General features: G+C 40.3%; 1 protein-coding gene across 3 annotated transcripts in view; it reads right to left on the bottom strand.

Moving 5' to 3' along the window:
- Window positions 1–1870: 1870 nt before the first annotated feature.
- Window positions 1871–23268, bottom strand: part of PPP2R5E (protein phosphatase 2 regulatory subunit B'epsilon) — a 141175-nt gene continuing 119777 nt past the window's right edge. For 2 of the 3 annotated variants that reach the window (XM_026486958.4, XM_026486959.4), the window contains exons 6-14: window positions 22154–22284; window positions 21972–22031; window positions 20890–20998; window positions 19449–19502; window positions 19296–19346; window positions 17222–17341; window positions 12765–12892; window positions 10349–10450; window positions 1871–6041 (exon numbers count right to left, since the gene is read on the bottom strand). In XM_026486958.4, the coding sequence (XP_026342743.1) occupies window positions 5942–6041; window positions 10349–10450; window positions 12765–12892; window positions 17222–17341; window positions 19296–19346; window positions 19449–19502; window positions 20890–20998; window positions 21972–22031; window positions 22154–22284 (855 nt within the window). In that variant the 3' untranslated portion in view covers window positions 1871–5941. The remainder of the gene's footprint in view (window positions 6042–10348; window positions 10451–12764; window positions 12893–17221; window positions 17342–19295; window positions 19347–19448; window positions 19503–20889; window positions 20999–21971; window positions 22032–22153; window positions 22285–23268) is intronic. The other variant, XM_026486960.4, reaches the window with a different exon arrangement.

Raw genomic sequence — 23268 nt, 5'->3', positions numbered from 1 at the left:
ATAAACGCACGTATCTTACACGGACTTTCAGGTTTGGGGAGCAGCATGGAGCTACACAACTTTTTTTTTTTTTTTTTTACATCTGCCTTTTTAAGGAATAATATAATGAACACGTTATCACACAAAAAATTAAATTTTAATTCCTCGTGGCTATCCCATAGTTTAGTCTCAATTTAAAAAAAAATCGAGAGTGACTTGATCTAATAGAAACCAACAGGATATACTATTATATAAAAATCTGGGAAACAGGAATTGGACTGTACATTTACTTTGCCTCCGTTATTATAAATACTTATTTTTAGGCCAGAGGCAAAATTATAGTTAGATATTCCACTGAAATCAACTTAGATTTCTTTGACCCCTAAAATCGTTACCAGTTTCTTCTTACAACTTGCCTACAGGGTGATCTTCAGACGTTACATATGGTTACGTTTTGAAATACAAACTTGCTGAATGTACAAGGACTTCCCCCTCCCAACTCAAGAGTTTAACTGAGCATGAAACATTGGCTGATGAACTCTACATAGTTCCAAATCTGATGTGATTTAATTAGCCAAGAGAGATCACACCGAAATCAAACGCTTTAAGGCACTGTATAAAGATGACACTTCTCTTGTCACATTACACTGAGGTCTACGTCCCCTCCACTTGCATCTGAGCAGACCCTGTGACTGCTTGACCAATAAAATAGGACAGAGTGATGCCATGAAAGTCTCTGGGCCTACGCTTCAACGAATTGGCAATTTCCCCTTCCAGTCTCTCTCAGAACAATCCTTCTTAGAACCCAGCTGCCACACTATGAGGAAGCCCGAGGAAGCCCCAGAGGGAGACCCATGTCTGAAGAACTGAGGCCTCTGGCTGAACCCCAAGGCAACAACCAGCACCCACTTGCCAGCCCTGTGAGTGAGCCACGTTGGAAGTGAATTCTCCTGCTCCACTTGACACACCCAAGTTGACACTTGAAGAGCAGAGACGTTCTTGCCAAGCCCAACCAAACTCTCTATTTGTGAACAAAACAATTAACTGCTGGGTCGTGCCACTAAGTTTTGGAGTAGTTTGTCACACAGCAAAAGACACTGGATCGCTCCCCAACATGACATCCCCCAATCATAAACGGATTTTCTCCAGATGAAAGCCGGAACATAAAATCCCCGTTGCCTCATAGCTAAGTTGATCAAATCTATTATTCATATGGTTCAAAAGGCCATGGGGGTCAGAGACAAACAAACAAACAGACAGACACAGCCAGGCGCCTGAAAACTCTTCTCTGCTCCTTTATTACGATGCACCCACAGTACAGAGCCTCTCACATGTCTGTGAAAGGGGAAGGTTACATTCCTCTTTGGGGGCACCTGCATTTTTGTTTGTTACCACTTCAAAGAAAGTAAATCATTTTCAAAGAAAGACATTTTCAATTCCAAGCACTTAAGACCCAGCTTGCATTTTGTCCTGTTTGAAAAGGAAGTAGCATATTTTAGCCAGAGCTGGAAGACTGCTTTGTGGCGTTGTAACTTTGACGTGGACCAGAAGTCTTCACTGTCTGGCTCAACCAGTCTATGTTTTCATATGCAACTTTTCATATCAAAAATGTTTCATTTTTACCTCTACCCACAAATAGATGCTGTTTTAAACACGCACGCACACGTACACACACACACACACACACACACACACAAATGAAACTTAAAACCAATATGAACCACAGCATTTCTAACAGGGAAAATAAACTTTTGCTGCCCTCTCCTGCTAAAACAATGAAATACTAAAACACCGAAAGATTTATGAAGCTAAAGGGAAATTCTCAAACCAAAAGCAATGGATATGTCATTCTCATTATACCTCGATCAAAAACCAGACAACAACCAGAAAATGTATTGGTAATATTTATATTTGAAAGTTCCCCATTGATACATGAGGTCTGGATTACAACTTATTTACAATAAGTGATTTCAAAAAAAAAAAGCAAAGTAAGGGAAGGGAAAGGAAGGGGAGGGTGGCAGGGAGGGGAGGAAGGAAGGAGGGAGGGGAAAAAAGAGGGTGGGAAGGAGGCAGGGAAGAAAAGGAAACCTATATTCATAGACATCATCAAATGGGATGTTTATTTCCAAGAGACACTACCGCCGCTATCGTGCACAAGCAGCAGCACAAGTTAACATTCCACTAGGTCAAAATTTGCTCAACTTTCTCTCAAGATGCACAATCCTTTTAGATTTTCAAAACTAAATACCGAGAAATATAAAACGCATTGCCAATATGCCAACTACAAAAATCCTTTGTGGGTCACTCCTTAACTTCACTCAGAGAAGCAGCTGAGCCAGAATAGAAAAATAAAAATATCGATGTGCAAATAGAACACCACTGCTCGTGTCTGGTGCCACCTTTTTGCTACAGGTGACGTAACCTTGTGATAACATTGGTTATAGCATCAAAAGAGAGACTCTCTTCAATTCCTGGGCCAGCTCAGTGCACCTAATTAAAGGGAAAGAACAAAACGAGAGAGAGAGAGAGAGAGAGGGAGAGAGAGAAACAACACAAAAAACTCTGAACACTTAAAAATGCCGGTAACATCCACACATCTTCCCTTTCCCACCCCACCCCGATCCCCACAAAAAAATAAAAAAGCTTTTAAAGCTCTAAATATACTTTTTTTTTCTTTCCATAGTGTGATTGAGCCTAGGGCTATACATGTAAGTACAGCAGGTGCAATCACAAGCGATCCTGGCTCTGCACCCTGGACTGTCCCACGCATAGAAGGAGGTACAAAATAAATTAAACCCTTCCATTCAGGCAAGCAAGCCCAAGATGAAGGAGCATAACCCTGCTCGTGAGTATCCAGCGGCATCGAGGGTATTATTTATTTCTTACTTTTTTTTCTTTTTTCTTTTATTTTATAAAAATCAGATGTCAGGGAGAGCAAAATATAATAAAATTTAAAAGAACAAAAACTAAACACTGAAGGGCAACAACTGGGGACACTTGCACAATGAGAAAAGGAATGCATGCTTGATTCAAAGTATGAGATGGGTCAATTCACTCACATGGTTGTTCTGGGCCCACAACCCAGGCCCCAGCATCATTCTAAACCACAGGGTTGGGTTGGGTTTGGTTCGGTTCTTCCAAACACACTCTTTATCCTACCCCTGAAACCAATATGGTAGGGATGAGGCTGGAGTGATCACTAACTACGATATTTGCTATTTAAAAAATATATTTATATATAGTTCTGGAAATGATGAAGCGAACAAAATATAACACAAAGATGCATTTGTCACAAGGAACTCAAGTTGCAGCAACAGCAGAAATGTGGGAAAGGACAGAGAGAGAGAGGGCTGCTGTAAATGCAGCAAGTACGGCCTTAACTATGTCACATAGTGCAACAGTCAGATTACCTCAGGTACTCTGCGTCACCGGACACAACATGACAAATGTCACATTGTCACTTTCGGTTAAAAAAGAAAAGACAGTGTTTCTTCTCAGAAGTTGCCCTATACATTTTAGACATATATTTATAATTGCTTCTGTAAATATGTCTAAAATCAGGCTTTGTTCTTTTCAGTTTGGAATGACTGACATACAGAATTAACAGCAAGGGTATCTGGGCAGTCCTCACCGTAACTCGGAGGTCAGGGAAAGGTGCAGAACAGGATCCTCGTCTTTCTCATTTCAAATGACTGCATTTCATTGTACTGGGCAGAGACAGTTCATAAACCTGTGGTTTTCATGTCTTCTATCTGAAAGGATGAGTTGACGGCAAACACAAGTTTACACTATCAACAGCAAACGTAATGCAGACTCAAAGCTAACGGGCTCAAATCAAAAGGGCTAAAGGAGATGCTTTGTTACAAATTTATTTTTTATCTTTAGTGTTTGAACTTGCACCTTTGCTCCAGCACTTTTAAAGTAACTTGTCTCATTTTGGCAGCCTCTGCCAGCTTTACATTGAATCCCCATTAACGTTCTTAAAAAAAAAAAAAAAAAATCTCTTCATTCCATTAAACCATGTTGTGTTGGGTGTTGCATATCCCTCTTTTACTGCTGTTTCTTTTTCAGAATTAACACAGCCAAGTTTTGTTTTTGTTTTACAAAGTTACTGAGATGACAATATCCATAATTAGCAGACTTTTATGCACAAACTGTGACCTGATAATCCTGAAACACTTCATAGGGGAGAAAGGTCCGCGGCTTTTTTTTTTCCTTTTTTCTTGGAAACAATAAAACTGCATTTTCTACTTTATATTTAAGTGGAAGGAAGAGAATATACAAGTCCATATTGATATTATATTTCTACTAAGAGCAACAACAGTTTGTATGTTCATGTTTGCTAATATCACAAGTCAGTACATGAACACAAATCAGCTCGATGCCACGAATACTGCTGGAGGGGATGGTTTAGGATTATCAACTCACTGCCGTCACGTCCAGAACAAGCAAAAGCATCCTGAAAATAAATTCCAAAACACGTATCTTTCAGTACAGAACAATGCAACCGCATCAGGTAAGTACATACTGGACACAAATTTCATCGGCATTTTATCTCCCCCAAGATGTAAGATTCCTCTTTGAAATACAGAGCAGAGAGCCAATAAGATATACGTATAATACAGCCCTACATTTTGTTTTGTTTTCCGTTTTTTTTTCTTAAACAATTTGGTCACAATGCACCTTTGATATAAAAGCATTTTTAAACTTTATTATTAATACTCAGGACATTAGGGATTTCCAGATTTTTTTTTTCAGTAGCATTTGTAGAACCACTTTTGGTAACAAATACAGTAGTTAGGAATACGCATCCAATTCAGAATGCATAGTAATGTTTATCCTGAATCCTTTCTGGCTAAAAACAGGGCTGGCGCTGTGATGAGATATAGAACGAGAATCTACAAAAAACACTGTAATATGTTTGTTTTTTCCCAGAGGCTACATCCTCTTTTGCTGGAATACTTTATAAATACATATTAAAAAGTAAGGCAACAACTCCAAACAGTCCAAGCTGTTTGCTCAACTCTCTTCCCAATTAGATTCGCAATCCTGGCGATCAATTTCATGGTTGTACTGTTTAGTGTTTGTCTTTCTTATTACAAAATGGTCCAAAAGGATGTTTTCTGACATTTCTCGAACATCTCTGGTATGTGTGTTCAATGATGTATGCAACTAATACTGGTCAGGTACTGAAGCCTGTGATGTCCCAGTGCCTGTTTTCAAAGGATTCAAGACATTGATTTGGATTCACCATAAACTGATGCATGAATCCAAAATTCCCTTCCCTACTATGTTTATCACCTCTTCTCTTTTACTCCTAATTTTAAAACTAAAGGAGTACCAGGGCTACCTGGTTACTGGAAAGATGTTCACTCCAGTCAACAAAACTTTTATCAGGGACCTTTACAATTCCTGGCCCCCTTCCACATGGACATTCAACTCATGAAGATGTGCAAAAGGAAAAGATGTTAAGTTACGGTCAAGTTATCCAGAGGAGGATGTTATACAAACTTATAAGGAAATGACAGTCTTTTTTTTTTTCTTCCGTTACTATAAATACATTTAACAGCTTAGCAGAAAGACAAGCTAAATTTAAGATTGTTCACATTTAAAAACTGTTTCATACTCTCTGCTAAGGATAAATAAGGAACGCCTGATAATAGAATTTTAACATAGCAATTTCATCAACAGATCTTTGAAGACTGCTTTTTGTTTTTTAAAGAGGGTTAGAACAATGATTATGTTTGCAAAGTTCTGAGAAGTCCATCTACTGTCCAAACTTTGGATTGAAGTCCTTATTTTTTTTCCTTTACTTAGAGACAGGTATATACAGTGCTGTTGTAATAATGAAACAAATGTGAAATCTACTGCAAAGTTGCACAATACAGAAAACTGTTGCTCCATCTTCTACTACATAAATGTGTGACTCCACAGGTTAGTGATGTTGCTGTCATTATTTCTGTTAAGTTGGAATTATGCCATCACGTCTAAGCCCTCTCTTTAATTCCAGATCCTCCAGTTTTTTCCACAGTTCTTCACGCTCTTTTTCTTTCTTTTTCTCACTGGGGAGAAAACAGAATATAAGGTAAACAACTAAGACAGTCTGAAAAGATGATCTAACAACAACCGCCCCTCTGCCGTACTTTCCCCCATGTAGGTTTTACAAGTAGTCTTTGAAAGCTTTGGCATTAGCTTGTGGGCGTCTTCTCTTTCGGTTCTTCTCTTGCTTTTTTTTTTTTTTTCCTTGACACTTACATGCACAGAAAAGTAGTATTAATGTATTGAGCAAGAGATGACGAGACTATTTTAAGATTTCACATTAATATTCCTTTATACTTAGCTTAATAATGAAAGTTAACTTTAAAACAAAAATGGGAATCGTCTCTATGTATCTGTTATCCTAAAGACCCAAAGATACGTTAAGTAATTTTTACGTGGGGTCTAGTTTAAATTTAATTTTCTCTTTGCCTCCAAATAGTTTCTCAAAAGGGAATGCTAGAGATTATACTGATGCAGACAAAGCAGTAAGTCAAGAAAATATACTTCCCCTTTAGTATTATCTATTTCCCCTCTATTAAGTGTATTAAACTCTTTAGCGGAATCTTGTTCTTATTAGTAAACCACAAAATCCAAGTTATTAACTTATTTTATACCTATATATATATATATGACCAAATGGAATTTTCTTTCTTTTGTGATTTCAGTCTTAATGATCTGGAAAGAACTTCATTGACATTAATATGAATCAAATTTTTAATGTTCCAAGTCCTCAAATTTGGCTCAATATCAGGTTGACCAGTAATTTCCAGATTTTCAGATTTCACTGTTTAGTAAATTTGACTAAAAAACTAGATGTCCAAAATAGGGTCAACAAATTTTACTTGCCAAGGACATTTTAGATCACCATATTTTTATAAAAGAAAGGATGTTAGTTTTAACATCAACCAGGCAAGAAGTATAAAATAGAAGAATATATGACTATGCTGTAAATTAAGTCAATTCCTATTAAAAATAATTCACTGCTGTCCCTAGCTTTCTCATACTGTGACGAACCGATAAACAACAGTCAGATAATATTTATAAATCCATAAATTCATATAATTCCTGAAAATGGGGCTTCTGCCATCTCAGGCATGGGGGATATGGTCTTCGTGCCACTTCACCAAGCAAGGATTTAACTTCGGTTACAATGCAATATTTACTTAGGGAAGTCCACATAGGTTAAGTGAAACTTGTATTTAATTCCTAAGCCTCATATTTTTTAATGCAATCACCAATTTTTAAAAAAATTATTTGGTATCTGTACCAACACAAATTAACTCTTCCCCCTCCTGAAAAAAAACTCTAGAAATACCTAACAATTTTATATCCTCATTCCACAAGTCTTGAGGAAATATTTAATTATGTAATATACTAATTATATTATCATTTCATAATTAATATTTTGGCAATTTAGGCCTTGTATACAGGAACTAGTTTCAGCTATCTGGAAAACAATATGAATTTCAAAGGGCGTAACAATTTCTGAAACGATTATCTATTGGGTAATTTAATAGGGACAAAATTAGATGATCCTCCAGTCATTATGAATTCCAGTTTCTTAACTGTAAGCTGTTTGGTAAATTAATCATTTTTGGTTTCTCAGTATAGGAATAATATTAGGTCTAAATAAATGTTATCATAGAACATCGATAACCTTTTCATTTGGATGGAAAAGAAGGTGGTAAGCAAGGGCTTAGGAATTTTTTTCAACTATAACACAGGTTAAACATATGTTAGGTTCATAAGGCTCTAATCTGAAGCTTAAATTAAGTGCTGACAGCATTAAAACACTCCTCATCTTGCTACTGAAGCATTTCGCTCACATCTTTGCTCAAGAGTCTTACGGCATTCAATGCAATTTATCTGTGGCACTTTTCTTCCAGATGAACTTTATGCTGAGTTATTACACATCTTTTCTACTGACAACTTTATCTTCAAAAATTCTAAATATTTCTGAAATAGTTACTGTCGTCCCACTCTTTCCTACTTTTCTCTCTCCCTGTAGGTGGAAATTGAAAAGCTTAACCCTGCTGTCATGTTAGGGATAGGGATACTGTCAATTCTCTTCCAGTCTCGGCTGCACATAACACATATGATGGCAGATGTATCTAACAGGGCTAGTCAGTTACTCCACTCACCGTCTTCGGATTTGTGTAAAAATTTGATCTGCACCGAAACACCAATCTGGTGCCATCCAGAAATGAACTCCTACAGGGAGCTCTTCTCTAATAGCACCAAATAAATCTCTCTTTTCTCTTTTCCTACTCCCACATCCAGGGAGAAGCCCATGTTTCCATCATTCAGCACAATCTTCCATTACTCATTCGACAAAATACTACCCTTACTTTAAAAAACATCCTTCTCTCATTAAGAAAGTCTGCTCAGGATAAGTCACTCTAATACACCAGATCTTCACAATTGACTTTGCTGTGTCTATTCTTGGACCCCTTGGTTAATAGGTATCTTTTCCAAGAATTTGGTCTATTTAGCTTAAATGATAAATGATCAGAAAACAGTTTTGCTACCAAAATTCAACAAATATTAATTTAATTCAATTTGAATATTTTTGAAATAAGGGCTTCATTTCTCTTAATGGGATCTTCAGATTTTTATTTAATCCTTATTGAACGAGGATAATAATTATGGGTTTTCCGTTGCTATAAAAAGAAAGGATATTATGTACAGCACGCTCCTTAATGGTGTGCCACGGTATGAGAATGTGCCCTTTATTTCCTCTACTTAGATAACATTTTTAAAGACTTGAAGTTTGAGACAAGGAGGGTTACAAATGTAATGATTTATAACAACTGTAAATACTTAAATTAAAATTTCTTTCAATTACAAGTATGGCACAAATAACGGATGTTTATTCCAATATTGTATAAAATATCCCAGCCTTTTCTGTGTATGGTTAAACACTTGCCATATTCCATAATTAAACTGCTCTTTAATATAACCACATCCTGGTAATTTTTTTTTAAATCACTGTGACAGTCCTTAACCCCGCCACCAAATCTTTTCCCTCATTGCTCTTTTTATCAGTAAAATGCAAGTAACACATGCAAAATCAGGCCAAGCAAAGAAGCAAGGGAAACAGAGATAGTTTTGTTCAGGAGGTTCGGCAGGGTCTTGGGTATGAACATTCGTACACATCCCTGGGCTCTTCTCAAGTCCATGGGTTTATAATACATAAAGCTGACATTTGCTTCCAGATCCAAGCCAAACCAGAAGCCCAACTACTAACAAACTCTCTAGACTTTCCTGAAGTTCACCAACTATATCAATCCCATGGTCTGAATATTTGTGTCCCATCCTGCCCAAAATTCTTCTGTTGAGATCCTCACCCTCAAAGGTGATGCGCTCAGTAGCTGCACCTTTGGGAGATGATTAGGTCATAAAGTTGGGGCCCTGATGAATGGCATTAGTGACCTGATGAATGGCATTAGTGACCTTATAAAAGAGATCCCACAGAAATTCCTTGTCCTTGTCTATCATGCGAGGACACAGTGAGAAGGTGCTGGCTATGAATCAGAAAGAGGGCCCTTATTCAACCATGCTGGCACCACGACCTTGGCTTCCTGCCCCCAGAACTCAGAGATAGAAATTTCTGTTGTTTATAAGCTACCCAGAGCTTGGTGGCATTTTGTTAAAGCAGCCCAAACGGACCAAGACAACATCTTTTGGAAAGCCAGACATGTTGAACGAGAAATAGCAAAGTTGAAAAATCATGTACATGAAATCAAGAAAGGCTTTACTAAGCCACAAGCGTTTATGTAAAGAGTTCAACTGGTTTTTCCTCCTTTTTGGTCTCAGACATTTTAAGATTTGTATAATACCAGACTCTTCACCTCCATATTCTGTTCCCTGTCCTTTAAATACTAATGAACTTGTGTTCTAGAGCAGTACGTTCTGGGCCAAAGAGCTGAACAAAAATGGCGCCTCATCCCTCCTGCTGGAGTCAAGTGCACAAGAGCTGCTCGACTGTGGTTCAAATGAGTGCAGAATGGGCATGAACCCAGATGGCAAACTACCCGACAGTCCCCTTCCATGGGCCTGAAATATCAGCGACGTGCCAGGCCCTTCACCCTGAGGCAGAAGAGAAACATTACTGAAGGGAAGGAGGAAAGCAGCCTTTCCTAAAATCGTACTTCGTTACCTAGTGACGTACTAATGAAGACACAGCTAACGAGCATGCAGAAATGAACATATAAATAAATAAAACTGTGCTGCTTTATGATTTCGGGTGCAGTCAGGCCACTGCGGCAAAGAGCAAGGAAAGAACTCAACAGTTTTTTGCACAGCTGACAAAAAAGCTTTAAAAAGTTACCGCTGACGATCTGACTTGTATGTGGCTGTCAGCTCATCAAACATGGTGCTGTTCATCTCCATAAATGCCTTCAACACATTGTACACCAGCGCCACGATAGCCCTGGGAAGCACAGAGAAAGAGAACGTGTCGGTTAGTCTCACGTACTGGGAGCTGCATGGAGAAGGCAAGAGCACAACCTGCGTCTGAATGAGTTCCTTGTACTGCAGAATCTCCATCCCTTCCTAGCGGAAACAACTAGAAAGGACCTACAGTTCATTTCCACATCAAGAGAGTTCCATTCTTTACTATTCTAGGCAAGATATCTTTCTGAGGGGCTGGCAGGATTGAAAAAGAAAAAATCTAATTTTGCCCTTCTAATTATTGGTACCCAGAATAGACTTGCCTGTGGGCACTTGTTAACTTCATTTAATAAAAAGACAAGTATAAAAATAAATCCACTTCACCCTAAAAAGGAGCACCTGTGCTAGGACTAACCTTAGAGACTTGAATTTGCACAGAATGTTACATTTATTTATTTATTTATTTATTTATTTATTTATTTGGGTGGGGGAGAGGGAGTGAGAGAGAGAGAGAGAGGTGGGGGGAGGGGCAAAGAGAGAGAATCTTAAGCAGGCTCTACGCCCAGCTTGGAGACTGATGCAGGGCTCGATCTCACAACCCTGAGACCATGACCTGAGCCAAAATCAAAAGCTGGATGCTTAACTGACTGAGCCACCGAGGAGTCCCCAGAATTTCATTTTTAAAGTGATAATATACACAATTCATCAAAATCAAAAGCTGTTCTCATGGAGACAAATAATGTATATATTATTCAAATTCAAAGATATGATACCAAACCCCTGAAAGTTGGGTAGTTTAACAGGAGTTAAGTTTCTAGTTGTGATTTGTTTCAGTCCATTCGCTCCTGCTAAGTCTCCTTGCTGACCTAACACATACCGTGGTAAGGTGACTGGCAAGCTGGTGATGGCTGCTGTTAGCTGTGGAACAGCTAAATGGCCAAAATGGCAGCATATCTTTATCAAGAGGAAGAATAAGCTCTTGACAACGTGAGGACTACGCCCATGACAGGCTTGGTATCTTCAGACTAGACTCTAAATAGCGCCGCCCTTCGCAAAAATGTATGGTATGCCTGCTTTGCAACAAACCTGCTACCAATACCCCTGAGGAAGGCGTTGGTAAGTTAGGCCCTGGTTAAATAAGCTAGGGGTTTGCTGTTTCCAAAAAATAAGTTGTACTTGCTGTGCTGCTCTGCCCTGTGCCCATTAAAAGGAAACCTTCAGCTCCCTTCTGCTGAGGTGAAGGGCCTTCTCATGTACAATGAGCAGGGATGGAGAAGGGCCACATACAGCCCATTGAGCAGTGACAGACACTCGCAGGAACCACTCTCTAGGTCCTCAAGAGACTACCCGCATGATAAGACTTCACCGTTTACCAGCTGTTTATTTTTACAAGTTTTAGTAACAAAATTCGGCAAATTTGAAAAATGAGAAATGTGATATTTTAGTTGTATGCAAAACTTTAAAACACATACTGTGACTACACTTAATTACATCCACTAATATCTAATACCACACTAACTTTTCTTTCTATTCCATTGAGTAACAGGTAAAGCCATTCAAATGCAGAATGCTTAACTTTCATAGGACTAGACGTTAAACATTTCCTTTCAAGGTTTTAAACTTGTTTTTTCCTAGAGAACATGAACAATGTTGCTTTTTAAGAAATGGATCATGCTAAAATGCAAATCGATTCAAGCACTTTCCTCTTTACGACTCCTTAGTGTTTCCTTATTTTCTACTGGTGAAGTTTCATGTGGGCTGCACTCTCCTTTTTAACCCCATCTTCCAGCATCCTCCCCAAAAGACTGGGTACTTTAGCCCCCCCAAACTCACAGGTTTCAGAACCTGACAGGTGCTTTTTACATTTTGGGGCTTTTAAATGTGAAGAAGAGAACCCACACTACCAAGCTGCCTCCCCCATTCCATTCACCTGCCACAATCCTGTAAGACTCAAGTTTGAGCACCACCACCTCGTCAATATCCGCAAACCCCTCCTCTCACTCCAGAGCATCCCCAAAATAGTTCTGCTACTTTCTCAGACAAATCAGGAACCCCTCAAGTAAGCAGATATTTTAACATAACAGCATTTAAAAAACACTGTTTTGTAAAGCGTCTATTTACTTGTGAGTCTCCCTAACCAGGTCAGTAAATTTCTAAAAGATAGGCATTTTCATGTATCTGTCTTCCCCAACAGGCACAGCATCCCAAGCATTCAAGACATTTTATTAAGCAACAGAGAAGGAGGGAGGGAGAGAGGGAAGGGGGAGGCAGGAGAGTGGGAAGAGGAAGGGAAGGAGAGTGGGAAAGGGAAGGGAGGGAGAGAAGCGGGGAGAGGGGAGAAACTGAAAACCTACGGATTCCAATGTTCTTTTGAAATCCTATAAAGACTGGAAAACATGATGGGAAGGATGACATTAGAGTTTTCTTCTATCAAACTCATGATGTATTCATTATTCCAATAATACAGTGCCCTTTCTGCCACCTTAAAGAAAAAAAGAAAAAGAAAATATTAAGAGAGAAAAAGACAGATAAAACAAAACTAAAATCTCTCCAAACAAAAATATTTTAAGATTATTTTTATATCATTCAATCAAATGTGAAATTAAATATTAATCACACTTTCTTTACATTTTTGTGGATTTAAATTTTATAAAGTTCCAAAGTGGTTCATCAATTTGGGGAAGGAAAAAAGTTCCCCTGCCTATTTCTTTATGTTCTCCTGTAATACTGCCCATTTCATCTGATTCCACATTTTCCCCACCCAGCCCCCAAACTCCAAACACCTTTCCTGTATTTCCAGATGCACACCGCTGACCCTGTGTCTTTAACCCTCTTCTGACTCACTTGTTTCATCCCATACACTTCAAATCAACCTGAGGGCGCGGCACACAGCTGGTATTCGGGCAACAGCTGCTGAGAAAAACCCAGCTGCTCATCTCTGCGGAGCAGTCCCATTTGCTGAGCACCCCCTCTGGCCAGCCGCTGGGCCTAGCGCAGGGAGAATGTGCCGTCCTTACCGCCAGCCGGGACTCGGTACCATCGGGTTCATTGTACAGATGAAGACACTGAGGCTCAGAGAGATTAAGACCCTCACAAGGTCACATTGCTAGTAAATGGTGAAAGCTGGGACTCTAGTCTAGTGCCCAGACTCTTTCCAAAGTTTATTTCCGGTCCCTTCCTTTGAACTGGCTAAGCCAGGAGGAAGTCGCTCGGTTTCTGGACTTAGACACACTGATGTACACACGCCTGCTTGCCAGCTCCGATCCCTTCTTCTCTGGCCCCCATGCTATCCAACTGACTCCATGAATTCAAAGGCAGGCCTCAAAAAAATAACCTAAACAATCTAAGAAGTAATCAAACCAAAAATCTCAAAAAAGCTAAAATCTCTAAAAAGGGTAGTTTTTAGAAGGGAAAAAGAAAAGAGTGGCTTCTTTCATTCATCCAGATTAAGAAATTATATTCTAATTTAATAAATTAAATTTAAGTTAAACTTAGATTTAATAATTTAATTTAATGAGATGGTACAAGATGTACCCACCAACAGACTGAGGAATTAAGCCTTTCCATTTACATTATTCAACTTGCTTCAAAAGAAAAAAAAAAAAAAAATCCTGGGACTCATGAGGCACTAGACCCTGAGAGTACAAAGAAAACAATCATTATTGAATGTTTACTCTATGCCAGGCACCGTGCTGTTTCACATACTTATGACCTCATTTAATCCTCACAACCAACACACAGCAAATACCATTATTTCCATTTTGCAAATGAGGAAAATGAGCCCAGAGTTGGTAAGCCATCGCCTCGGGGCCACATGATTAGCAAGTGACAAGATTCCAAAGTCACTGCTCTTAACTACTTAATTTTGTTATTCCTTTGGCACTCCTGTGCCTGTGGGGAAACGGGCATCTGTGAGCCTATCCACGGAAACTGCGACAGATGCTGTTACCTGTTACACAGATGCTGTTACCTGTTACCGAGACAGAAGAAACAAAGTGCTGGTGGAAAGAGGAAAAGAGCAGAATGAACAATCTGGATGACCTGGGGGAGAAGAGGACCACACAGGAAGTAGCATCTAAGCCAGCTCTGAAGGATGAAAGGAAGAAGGAAAAGGCATTCCAGGCGGAGGGAGTAACAGGAAAGGAGGGCAGAGGTGCCCACAGGGACTGAAAACCATGCAGCACGTGGTGTGGCCAAGGCAGGTAGAGCCCAAGGAAAAAGAGGGACAAGAGGAGGAATGGGGGTGAAGTTGTTCTGAAACTCACAACCGAAAGGAGGAAGTTTTAAAGAGACCACAGGAGGATGCTGGTAAAGGAGAAACCTAGGATTTTCCTACATCTAATTAGGAGTCTAATGTTTACTTGCTACTTAACGCTAACAAGTATTTTATCAACGTTATCTGTTTGCCGCTATGCAAAATCGCTTAAAGAAAGTAGTCAGTGGCCAGCAAAGCCCCTTCAAGAGGAAAGACACTGCTTACGCAAAGTAAAAATTAGCATGTCTAACACTAGGACAGAATCATTACTTTCCTGGGACCCACCGTCCTGCTTGCACATTGATGTGGTCTCCAGCTGAAGCCCTCTGACCCCGAGGCCACACCAGGGGGGTGAGGAGTGAAAGGCATGTGGCTACACAGAGTGGCACTCAAAAAATGTCTGCTGGATGCACCAACGAACCCAACAAATGGAATAACGAAGAACCTCTTTACTGTCTTTTCTTTTGCTCTAAATTTCACTTCTGTCAAATAATTTTAAATTCTCTTTTCTTTCTGCTATGGACTAAATTGTCCCCACAAATTCATATGCTGAAGCCCTAACCCCCAATGTGAGTGTATTTGGAGACAGGACTTTCAGGAGGTAATTAAGGTTAAATGAAGTCATAAGGGCAGGATCCTAATCCAATAGGCCTGGTGGTCTCAACAGGCGGAAGAGAGAGACCTTCTCTTTCCTCACGCACATACCAAGGAAGGCCATGTGAGGACACAGTGAGAAGGCAGCCAGCCATCTGCAAGCCAGAGAGAGAGCCCTCACCAGAAGCAGACCAGGCTGGCACTCTGATCTCAGACTTCCAGCCTCCAGAATCGTGAGAAATAAATTTCTGTGGTTTAAGCCACATGGTCTGTGGTGTTTTGTTATAGAAGCCTGCTGTGATGTGAATGCTTGTGTCCCCACAAAACTCGTATGTGGAGATCCTAATTTCCAAAGATGATGGCATTAGTAGGGGGGCCTCTGGAAGGTACTGAAGTCATAAGCATTCATGACGAATGGGATTAGTGCTTATAAAATAGGCTCCAGGGAGATCATTAGCCCTTCTGCCAAGTAAGGATACAAGAAACCCACAACTCAGAAGAGAGGCCTCACGCAACTGTGCTAGCACCCCGATCTCAAACTCCCAGCCTCCACAAACAAGAGAAATACATTTCTGCTGTTTATAAGCCACCCGGCCTGTGGTATTTTGTGACAGCAGCCTGAATGGACACGGCCACAGCTGACTAGACACTCTGTCTCCTTTCTAAGCTTCTGAGCATCACTTAAGCCTTCCTGGTTATCTTAAAAGAGAGTTCTGAAAGGAGGGAGGAAGGGAAAGAGAGAGAGAGATTTCTGCTCCTTGCTTTCCACAACATCAAACCTCCTGATGAAAACTGGAATATAAGGTAGACAATCCAGACGCCTGAGCACTCAGACCAAGTATAATGTGCAAAACGCCCACACAGTATCCTGCGATTGTTTTTTGTTTATCTAGACATGTGTCGTATCATCTGCATGCAACCTAATGGTTCATATAATGCTTTCCACTTTTTGTGAAGGGGGGCTTTGCGGTACAATCTCTGACTGTCGTAAGATCACTGCCTTGATACACTAACATGTCTTTGAATAAAAAATTAGAACTACTACAGCCAACGTGTCTAACTATTCGGGAAAACGAGCGCCCAGGGAAAAAGTCCACCGCGGAGTCTACCACACTGGCTGTGGGGTTCTGCGCTACCGACGACAATCTGAACAATCTCTCCAAATCGACGGGCGGTATATGAAGAGTTCATCTTCAAGGTCTGTGACATGGCCCTTTGGTGAGGCAGCGAAAGTATCTAAAGCCTGACATGTCCTGGCTCCTGATCACCCCCTTTCCTCCTGCGGGCTCCGCAGCGCTGCAGCAACAGCCCCAGTAGAGAAAAAGGTTGCCGGGTTCGCTTCCCTGTGATCCCCGCAGTGGCCACAAGGAGGCAGAGCGATGCCGTGGGAAGGTGACGAGCTTTCACAAGAAGTTACACCTAACTGACTCCACTCCTTCGGAACTCCGGGGCCTTAAGCAGATCATTCTGAGTCTCAATGTTTTCATCTAGAAAACAGCAGGGAGGGTAGAGCCTCTGAGGATAATGTGAAGTTTACGAATAACGTATGTAAAGCATCTAGCACAGTACGTATGCGTGTTCTCTTTGCCTCTTGAGCTTTATTTCGCGCTCTCTCTTACGCTGTACAGGAACCCGGCCAGTCCGCCTCTTACTGGGCCATTTTATTTGAGACAAGTTATTTTACCACTTCAAACTTCAGTGTTCACATCTGTAAAAATCATACACCCTCCCTGTAGAGTGAGAACTGAAGTTACTAGGCCGAGGGCACCATCAAAGGAGCTGTCACACTGCACGTGTTCAGGATACACGAGGCTATGATGAAAATACTATCGGATGAGAAAACAGCAAATAAAAAACAACAGGTAGCTAGTGCCCATTACCTGTCTTTCAATATAAATAAAATTTAACCAAATAACGTACGGTGCACAGGCCACTCCGGCTCATTCTCTCTTTACTACTAACCTGAAAATGGGGGCTAGATACACACTTGGCAATTTGTTTAAACAAAGGTTCTTGAATTTTAACAAATTGTGATGGCTCGATCACATCCAATATTTCTTCCAGCTCCCCAAGGAACATGACCTGTAAGTACATACAAAACACAAAATGTCAGGTACTTCATTTAAAAATCCAAATGAATGGTGAGGATCAATGAGAGTGTGTGCTGTTTTAAGAAAAATTTACACAGAAAAACAAACAGGAACACATTAGGCATTGTCTTATGTTAGATGTTCATGTCACAAAGAATTCAGCAGAGGGCACGTGTTAAGAGCAAATTCCCGATAGCTTTGAAAGTATGATTCTGTTGACTTTGGAAAAAATCCTCTATGTGCTACCATCTATAACCCAGAACAAGGGGCACTTACACATTGCAGCAGGGCCCCTGGGAAACAGCAATGTCTCCGCGGGGCTCACCTCTCTATTGCTTTCAACCTGGCACCTGCCCCCCCGCCACCTCTTTTCAAACAATGGGAGAACAGCCTCCTGCACAGATGGACAAAAGTTCACAGTGGCACAGGAAGCTACCGCTAAGTGTTTACAGCCCCTGCCGTGTGCTGGGTGTTCCTCTAGGACACGCTAGTTAACAGAACACAGAGAGCCAGAGAGACACAAATGAGTAGGCTCACCACACACAGGTACCACTTTAAACCCACGAGCACACCTGACCCAATGTGCACGCGTACATGCACGTGCAAGCGTGCACAACTGCTCACTATAAAGCACGATGACTCCCAGGCTCAGCACTCTGGGTCTCAAGAAACAGAGCTTTTTCTTTTTAAGATTTATTTTAGAGAGAGGGAGAGTGAGTGCAGGGGGGGTCAGAGGGAGAAGGAGACAGGCAGACTCCCCGCTGAGCAGGGAGCCTGACGCGGCTGATCCCAGGACCCTGAGATCAGGACCTGAGCCAAAATCAAGAGCTGGACGCCTAACCGACTGAGCCACCCAGGCGCCCCGAAACCCAGCTTTTAGATCACAAAATGGAGCCAAATTAAAAGCACAGTCAATTGTTTTAACTGTAATGGAAAACTGACAGAGAACTAAAAACCAGTTACCTATTTAGGCATAAAAAAATAATTACCTTAGAAAACAATTAACTATGCAATTAAAATATGAAAAATGACCATGTTTTCATATCTTGAGGTGCATCTGGGTAGCAATATATACCTTAATTTTGTCAAATAGGTATTAAAAAAAATTAGATGACTTTCTGAAATTGTGTAAAGTAGCGTTTTGGAGAATTGAAACTGATTTGAGAAGGCGCATATTTCTGTTAAAAGTAATACATAGTATGCAGCAGACCCTTGCCATTTGCCAAAATACATAGAGAAGTTCTCCCAAGATTCTCCCCAAATGTCAAACTAACAGCTGACCTTTCTTGCTGGACATTTTTCGCCTGGTTTCTACAGAAGAGTGAGTGCAGCTGTGGCACCTGGCTAGGCTCGTCTCTAAGCTAAGAGACTGACTTCCCCACGACCTCACATGGCACGTGCCTGGTTAGGTCTTGGCAAAAGTACAAATAATCGTAGGTCAGAAATTTCCAGCGCCACTTCTGAACAGCTGAAACTAAAGGTCTGTAATATACTTTTAAATTATACGTCGTAAGATCCCATCTCTATTATATTTTAACGTGGGGTATGTGGGCAGGCTGCTGTAGCATCTAAAGAAACACCAGAGCCTCCATGCCATGAAGGTGGTCACTATCTGACTTTGATAAAGCTAGACAGTGAGACACATGACCAGAGCCTGACTAGGGTTTCCCTGGGACGGAGCAGAGCGTGATAAAGTCCAGGGTTCAGGAATCAGGGTGGTGGATTCTGGCCTACTCACTTATACTTAGCATACTCAGGCAGGCTACCTAAGTTCTCTGTGCTTCAATTTGAAAACTAGTAAAATGTGAATATTTACAGTCCTACTTCACAGAGATAAAATGAAGATCGGATGAAATAATGTATTTTTACACACAATAACTGGCTCAGAGCCTGACACACTGCAGAGTATCTTGTAAGTTCCTAACACACCAACATGAAGCACTTACCTCTTTTTGACTACATGTTTTAGGCCAAAATTTCATTAACCCCCTAATAACCTAAAACAAAAAGGAGAAAGACAATGGCACTTAATTTTCCATATATACTCCATGAAAGGTAGTCATTTTGAGGGTTTTTTAAATTATAGAAAAAATACTTACTGGTTCTGTGAGTGAAGGATCTTTCTCCAGAAACTGTACTATGCAATATGCCAGCTGGAGAAACAGAAAAATGAAAGACAACACTGGAAATGCTATACACTCCAAAGGGCTCAAAAGACGTATTAAAACTTCCTAAAAAGTTTCTAGACTCTGGTTTTAGTAACTTCATGTTCAATTCATTTTAAAAATAAAATACATATAAAGCAAAATAAAAAGCTACTTTCTCAAGCCAAAGATTGACACTAACAATACCCCAGGGGAATTTTATTTAAAAGAATACTGAGACATGAAGTTTCCAGCTAATGAAAAGCAGAACTATCACATTCAGTATATTCTGAAAGTATCTTATCTACATACAATCTAAGCTACACCCCTCATGGGCTTCCTTTCTTTCTCTCTTTGCCAATCTTGACAGTAGTGGGTTTTACTGCGGCTCCAGAAGAGTCCTAGACGAAACGCAGGCAGCACTTACTAAACACCCTGCTGATTGCCTAAAGTGGCCCATGTGAAATGAAGCCATTTCATGAAGACATAAAAGGTTGTGCCTGCCACAGCTGGAAGAGGAAGAGTTTTACATGTGATGCTAGCTCACCGAGGTAAGAATTCTTTTACACGCTCATGAAATGTGATAGCCTATTTCAAAAACTACAGGCAAGATTTGTAAAAGGGCTCGTAAAGATTTTTGGACAAGAAATCCACCCTTGCGAAACAACATTTTGACGGTGTTCTAAATTAGAAACATATGGACTAATTTTTCCTCGAAACACAGAATTTCACATTTAAAGAGGAACATTGCTCAGAAAAATGTGTGACATTTTTATGCAAACTCAAAACATTCCCATTGGTTTGGAATACTAAAATTAAAATGCCACTACATCATTTATCTGTCCCCCAGTGACATGCTCACCACACAAGGCAGTGTTAGCACGGAAACCAGATTTGGGACAAGACAGAGTATGCTTTTTAAAGTAATGGAGGCAAAAAATAAAAAGATGTGAAAATACTGATTTGTTGACTTGTGAGTATGTTTATTTGTGTGTAGAAAGTGAGAAGGAAATAGTAAATTAACTAGAAGAGGGGGCAAAGAGCAACTGATAGACTAACGCAAATGAGGATGAGGTAAAATATTCCAGAATACTCCAAAATGATTACACATGTCCAAAGCTCTAAATCTGGAAAACCCACATACATTTGATTGAACGCAACATGTTTAATATATAATTTTGTGAACTAGGCAACTCCTCAAAGTTCTCTGTAAAATGACTGAAGAAATGCTCCTCCCACTTGAAAAATATTCCCATGATTCTCCCATGCACAAGAAAAACAGCATACATTTTAATTTTTCTTGGGAAGCATTTTATATTGAAATATCAATATCAAAGAAACACTGAGTTTGTAAGCTTTTAATTTTGCTTCCAAAAGTAGTTGCATAAAATTCTACCTGAGCGTGGAAGAGTGATAAGCTCCTGACAGTGTGTAAAGGGATCAACACTTTCACCAGAAACTGTTTGTGTTCTGCCTTAAGAGGTAAAGCAAAGCCATTGATAATACTAGGAAAAAGAAAAAGAAACATGAATTAGCAGCATGATCACAACCAGCTAAACTGAGACAACCCGCTCCCGGAAGACCAGGCTACATCTGAATCAGTTTACGTTTGGTCCAAAACAACCCAAACCCCACCCGGTGACATTCAAGATCTCTGAGTTACTTCAAAGAGTACATTTAAGTAGGAAAGAAATTAAGAAAGTTGCTTATGATAACCTAGCACAGGCTTTTATGCTCTTAACACCTAGTGGGATGATTCCCGAAAGCTTCTGTAATCAATAACTCTTTCTTTTTCCTTCCCCCCACAATCGCTTGCCCTCCTCACTTATGACCCTTTCCATTTGCAGACATTATTCCTAAAATATCTTCTCCAACCAAGAATACCATAGACATAGAGCCCCCGCCTGGGGAAGTCACAGAAAAAACCATGTGACTCCACCTTCTTTTTCTCCTGACATTAGGAGGGCAAACTAAGTAATCACATTGTCCAGTCACATTAACCTCCCTTGTGTATAAAACCCTACACAACAGCTGTCTCTTTCCAATTCATTCCACTTCTCCCGGCAGCAGCTGTTCAAGAACTACACCTGGGTACATAGTTCCTTTGAAAATGGCAATCTTTCCAATTTATTTTAACTTGCTTTCAAAAGATATGGCAAAGGACAGGTAGCCCAGAAACTAACAAGATGTTGTGGAGTAACAGGCTCAACTGCAATTAGATGTATTGTCTCTGCAGCAATGAACAAACTGTTAGCTCTTTCAGTCATTCCAGTAGAATTAGCAATGCAGAATGGTGCAACAAGGAGCAACAAGAAATCGTGTCTTGTAGAGTCAGTTGGGAAACATACAAAAGCACAAATCAGAGTACCCAATGTACATACAGCAAGAGATCTAGGTCAGCATTTCCCTGTGCCGCTTGAATCTAATTTTCAAAATGCTATTCACCTGAGATTAGCAATTAGCTAAAAATGTGCTTACCTTCCTAATATTTCCAGCAGTTCAGCTACACCATTGAAGTGTTCTGTTTCATAAACAAACCTTTTTTAAAAAAGAAAAGAAAGAATAAAGTCAGTACACAATGTTCAAATATTTGAAGTTTATTTAAGACTTCTATAAAACCACCAATTTTGCTTCTCCTTCTCTCCCCACCCTCCGCTTACCTTAGAAAAATATTGTTAATCTGTTTTCGGATAAATGCTCTAAGACCAAGAAATTTGCCATAAATTCTGTGTAAGACTGTTTTTAAGTAGTCCCGTTCCCGAGGATCTTCGCTGTCAAATAGCTCCAAAAGCTGTTGTAAATGAAAGACAGTGTAGCTGTCAAAGTGGGTTCAGGAAACGATTTAGGAGCTCTGCCGCTCATCATTTAAAATCCCTCCCTCCTTCACTTCAAAAATTTATTCAGTATCTATTATGTGCCAGGTACAGTGCTAGTCTTTGGACACACAGTGATACATAAGTCAGATAAGGGGCTTACATTCTGATGAAGAGATAGGCACAGTAACAATGATCATTCCAACAATAATAAGAGAACACCATAGACAGCACTTAGTAGGACCTTCACACAATTTTCTAAGCCATCTACTTGTATTAAACCTCCCTATGAGGTAGCTTTTTGTTTAAGTAGGCTCTACTCCAATGCGGGGCTTGAACTCATGACCCTGAGACCAAGACCTGAGCTGAGATCAAAAGTTGGACACTTAATCACCCGAACCACCCAGACAGACGCCCCCCCTTATCCCCATTTTACAGATGAGGAAATCGGAGCACAGAGATGTCAGGCAATTTGCCCACGGATTCACACATATGGCAGAGCTGGGATCTGAACCCCAGCAGCTGAGGCCCTAGCGCCTGTGAGCTCAGCTGCTGCACGACCATAACATAAACTAGCTCCGCGGCTTATGTTCCAAACATACAGTTAGGACGAAGCCTTCAGCTCTACTCGAGCATGCAGGTAAATGGAACAACCTAAACCAAAGCCAACATCTGAACGTCCCCAGAGATACCGAAAATGTTCTCTCTGTAGAGCGCGGTTCTTGTTAAGCAGGTGTGCTCACTCTGTAACATTCACTGAGATGAACTTTACAGTTTCTGTAGATATGCTACACACGAATAACATCTGTTAAGTTTCTACTTATTTCTAATCTAAAGTTAAAAACTGAAGCCTGACATCAACATGTCAACACAAAAACTTGCACATGAACGTCCACAGCAGCACGACTCACAACAGCCAAAAGCGGAGACAACCCTAACGCCCATCAGCCAATCGGGGATGA

Source organism: Ursus arctos, unplaced genomic scaffold (assembly GCF_023065955.2).
Source record: "Ursus arctos isolate Adak ecotype North America unplaced genomic scaffold, UrsArc2.0 scaffold_25, whole genome shotgun sequence".
Taxonomy (NCBI): Eukaryota; Metazoa; Chordata; class Mammalia; order Carnivora; family Ursidae; genus Ursus; species Ursus arctos.
The sequence above is the reverse complement of the archived record's forward strand: the minus strand, read 5'-3'. Positions and strand labels throughout refer to the sequence as shown.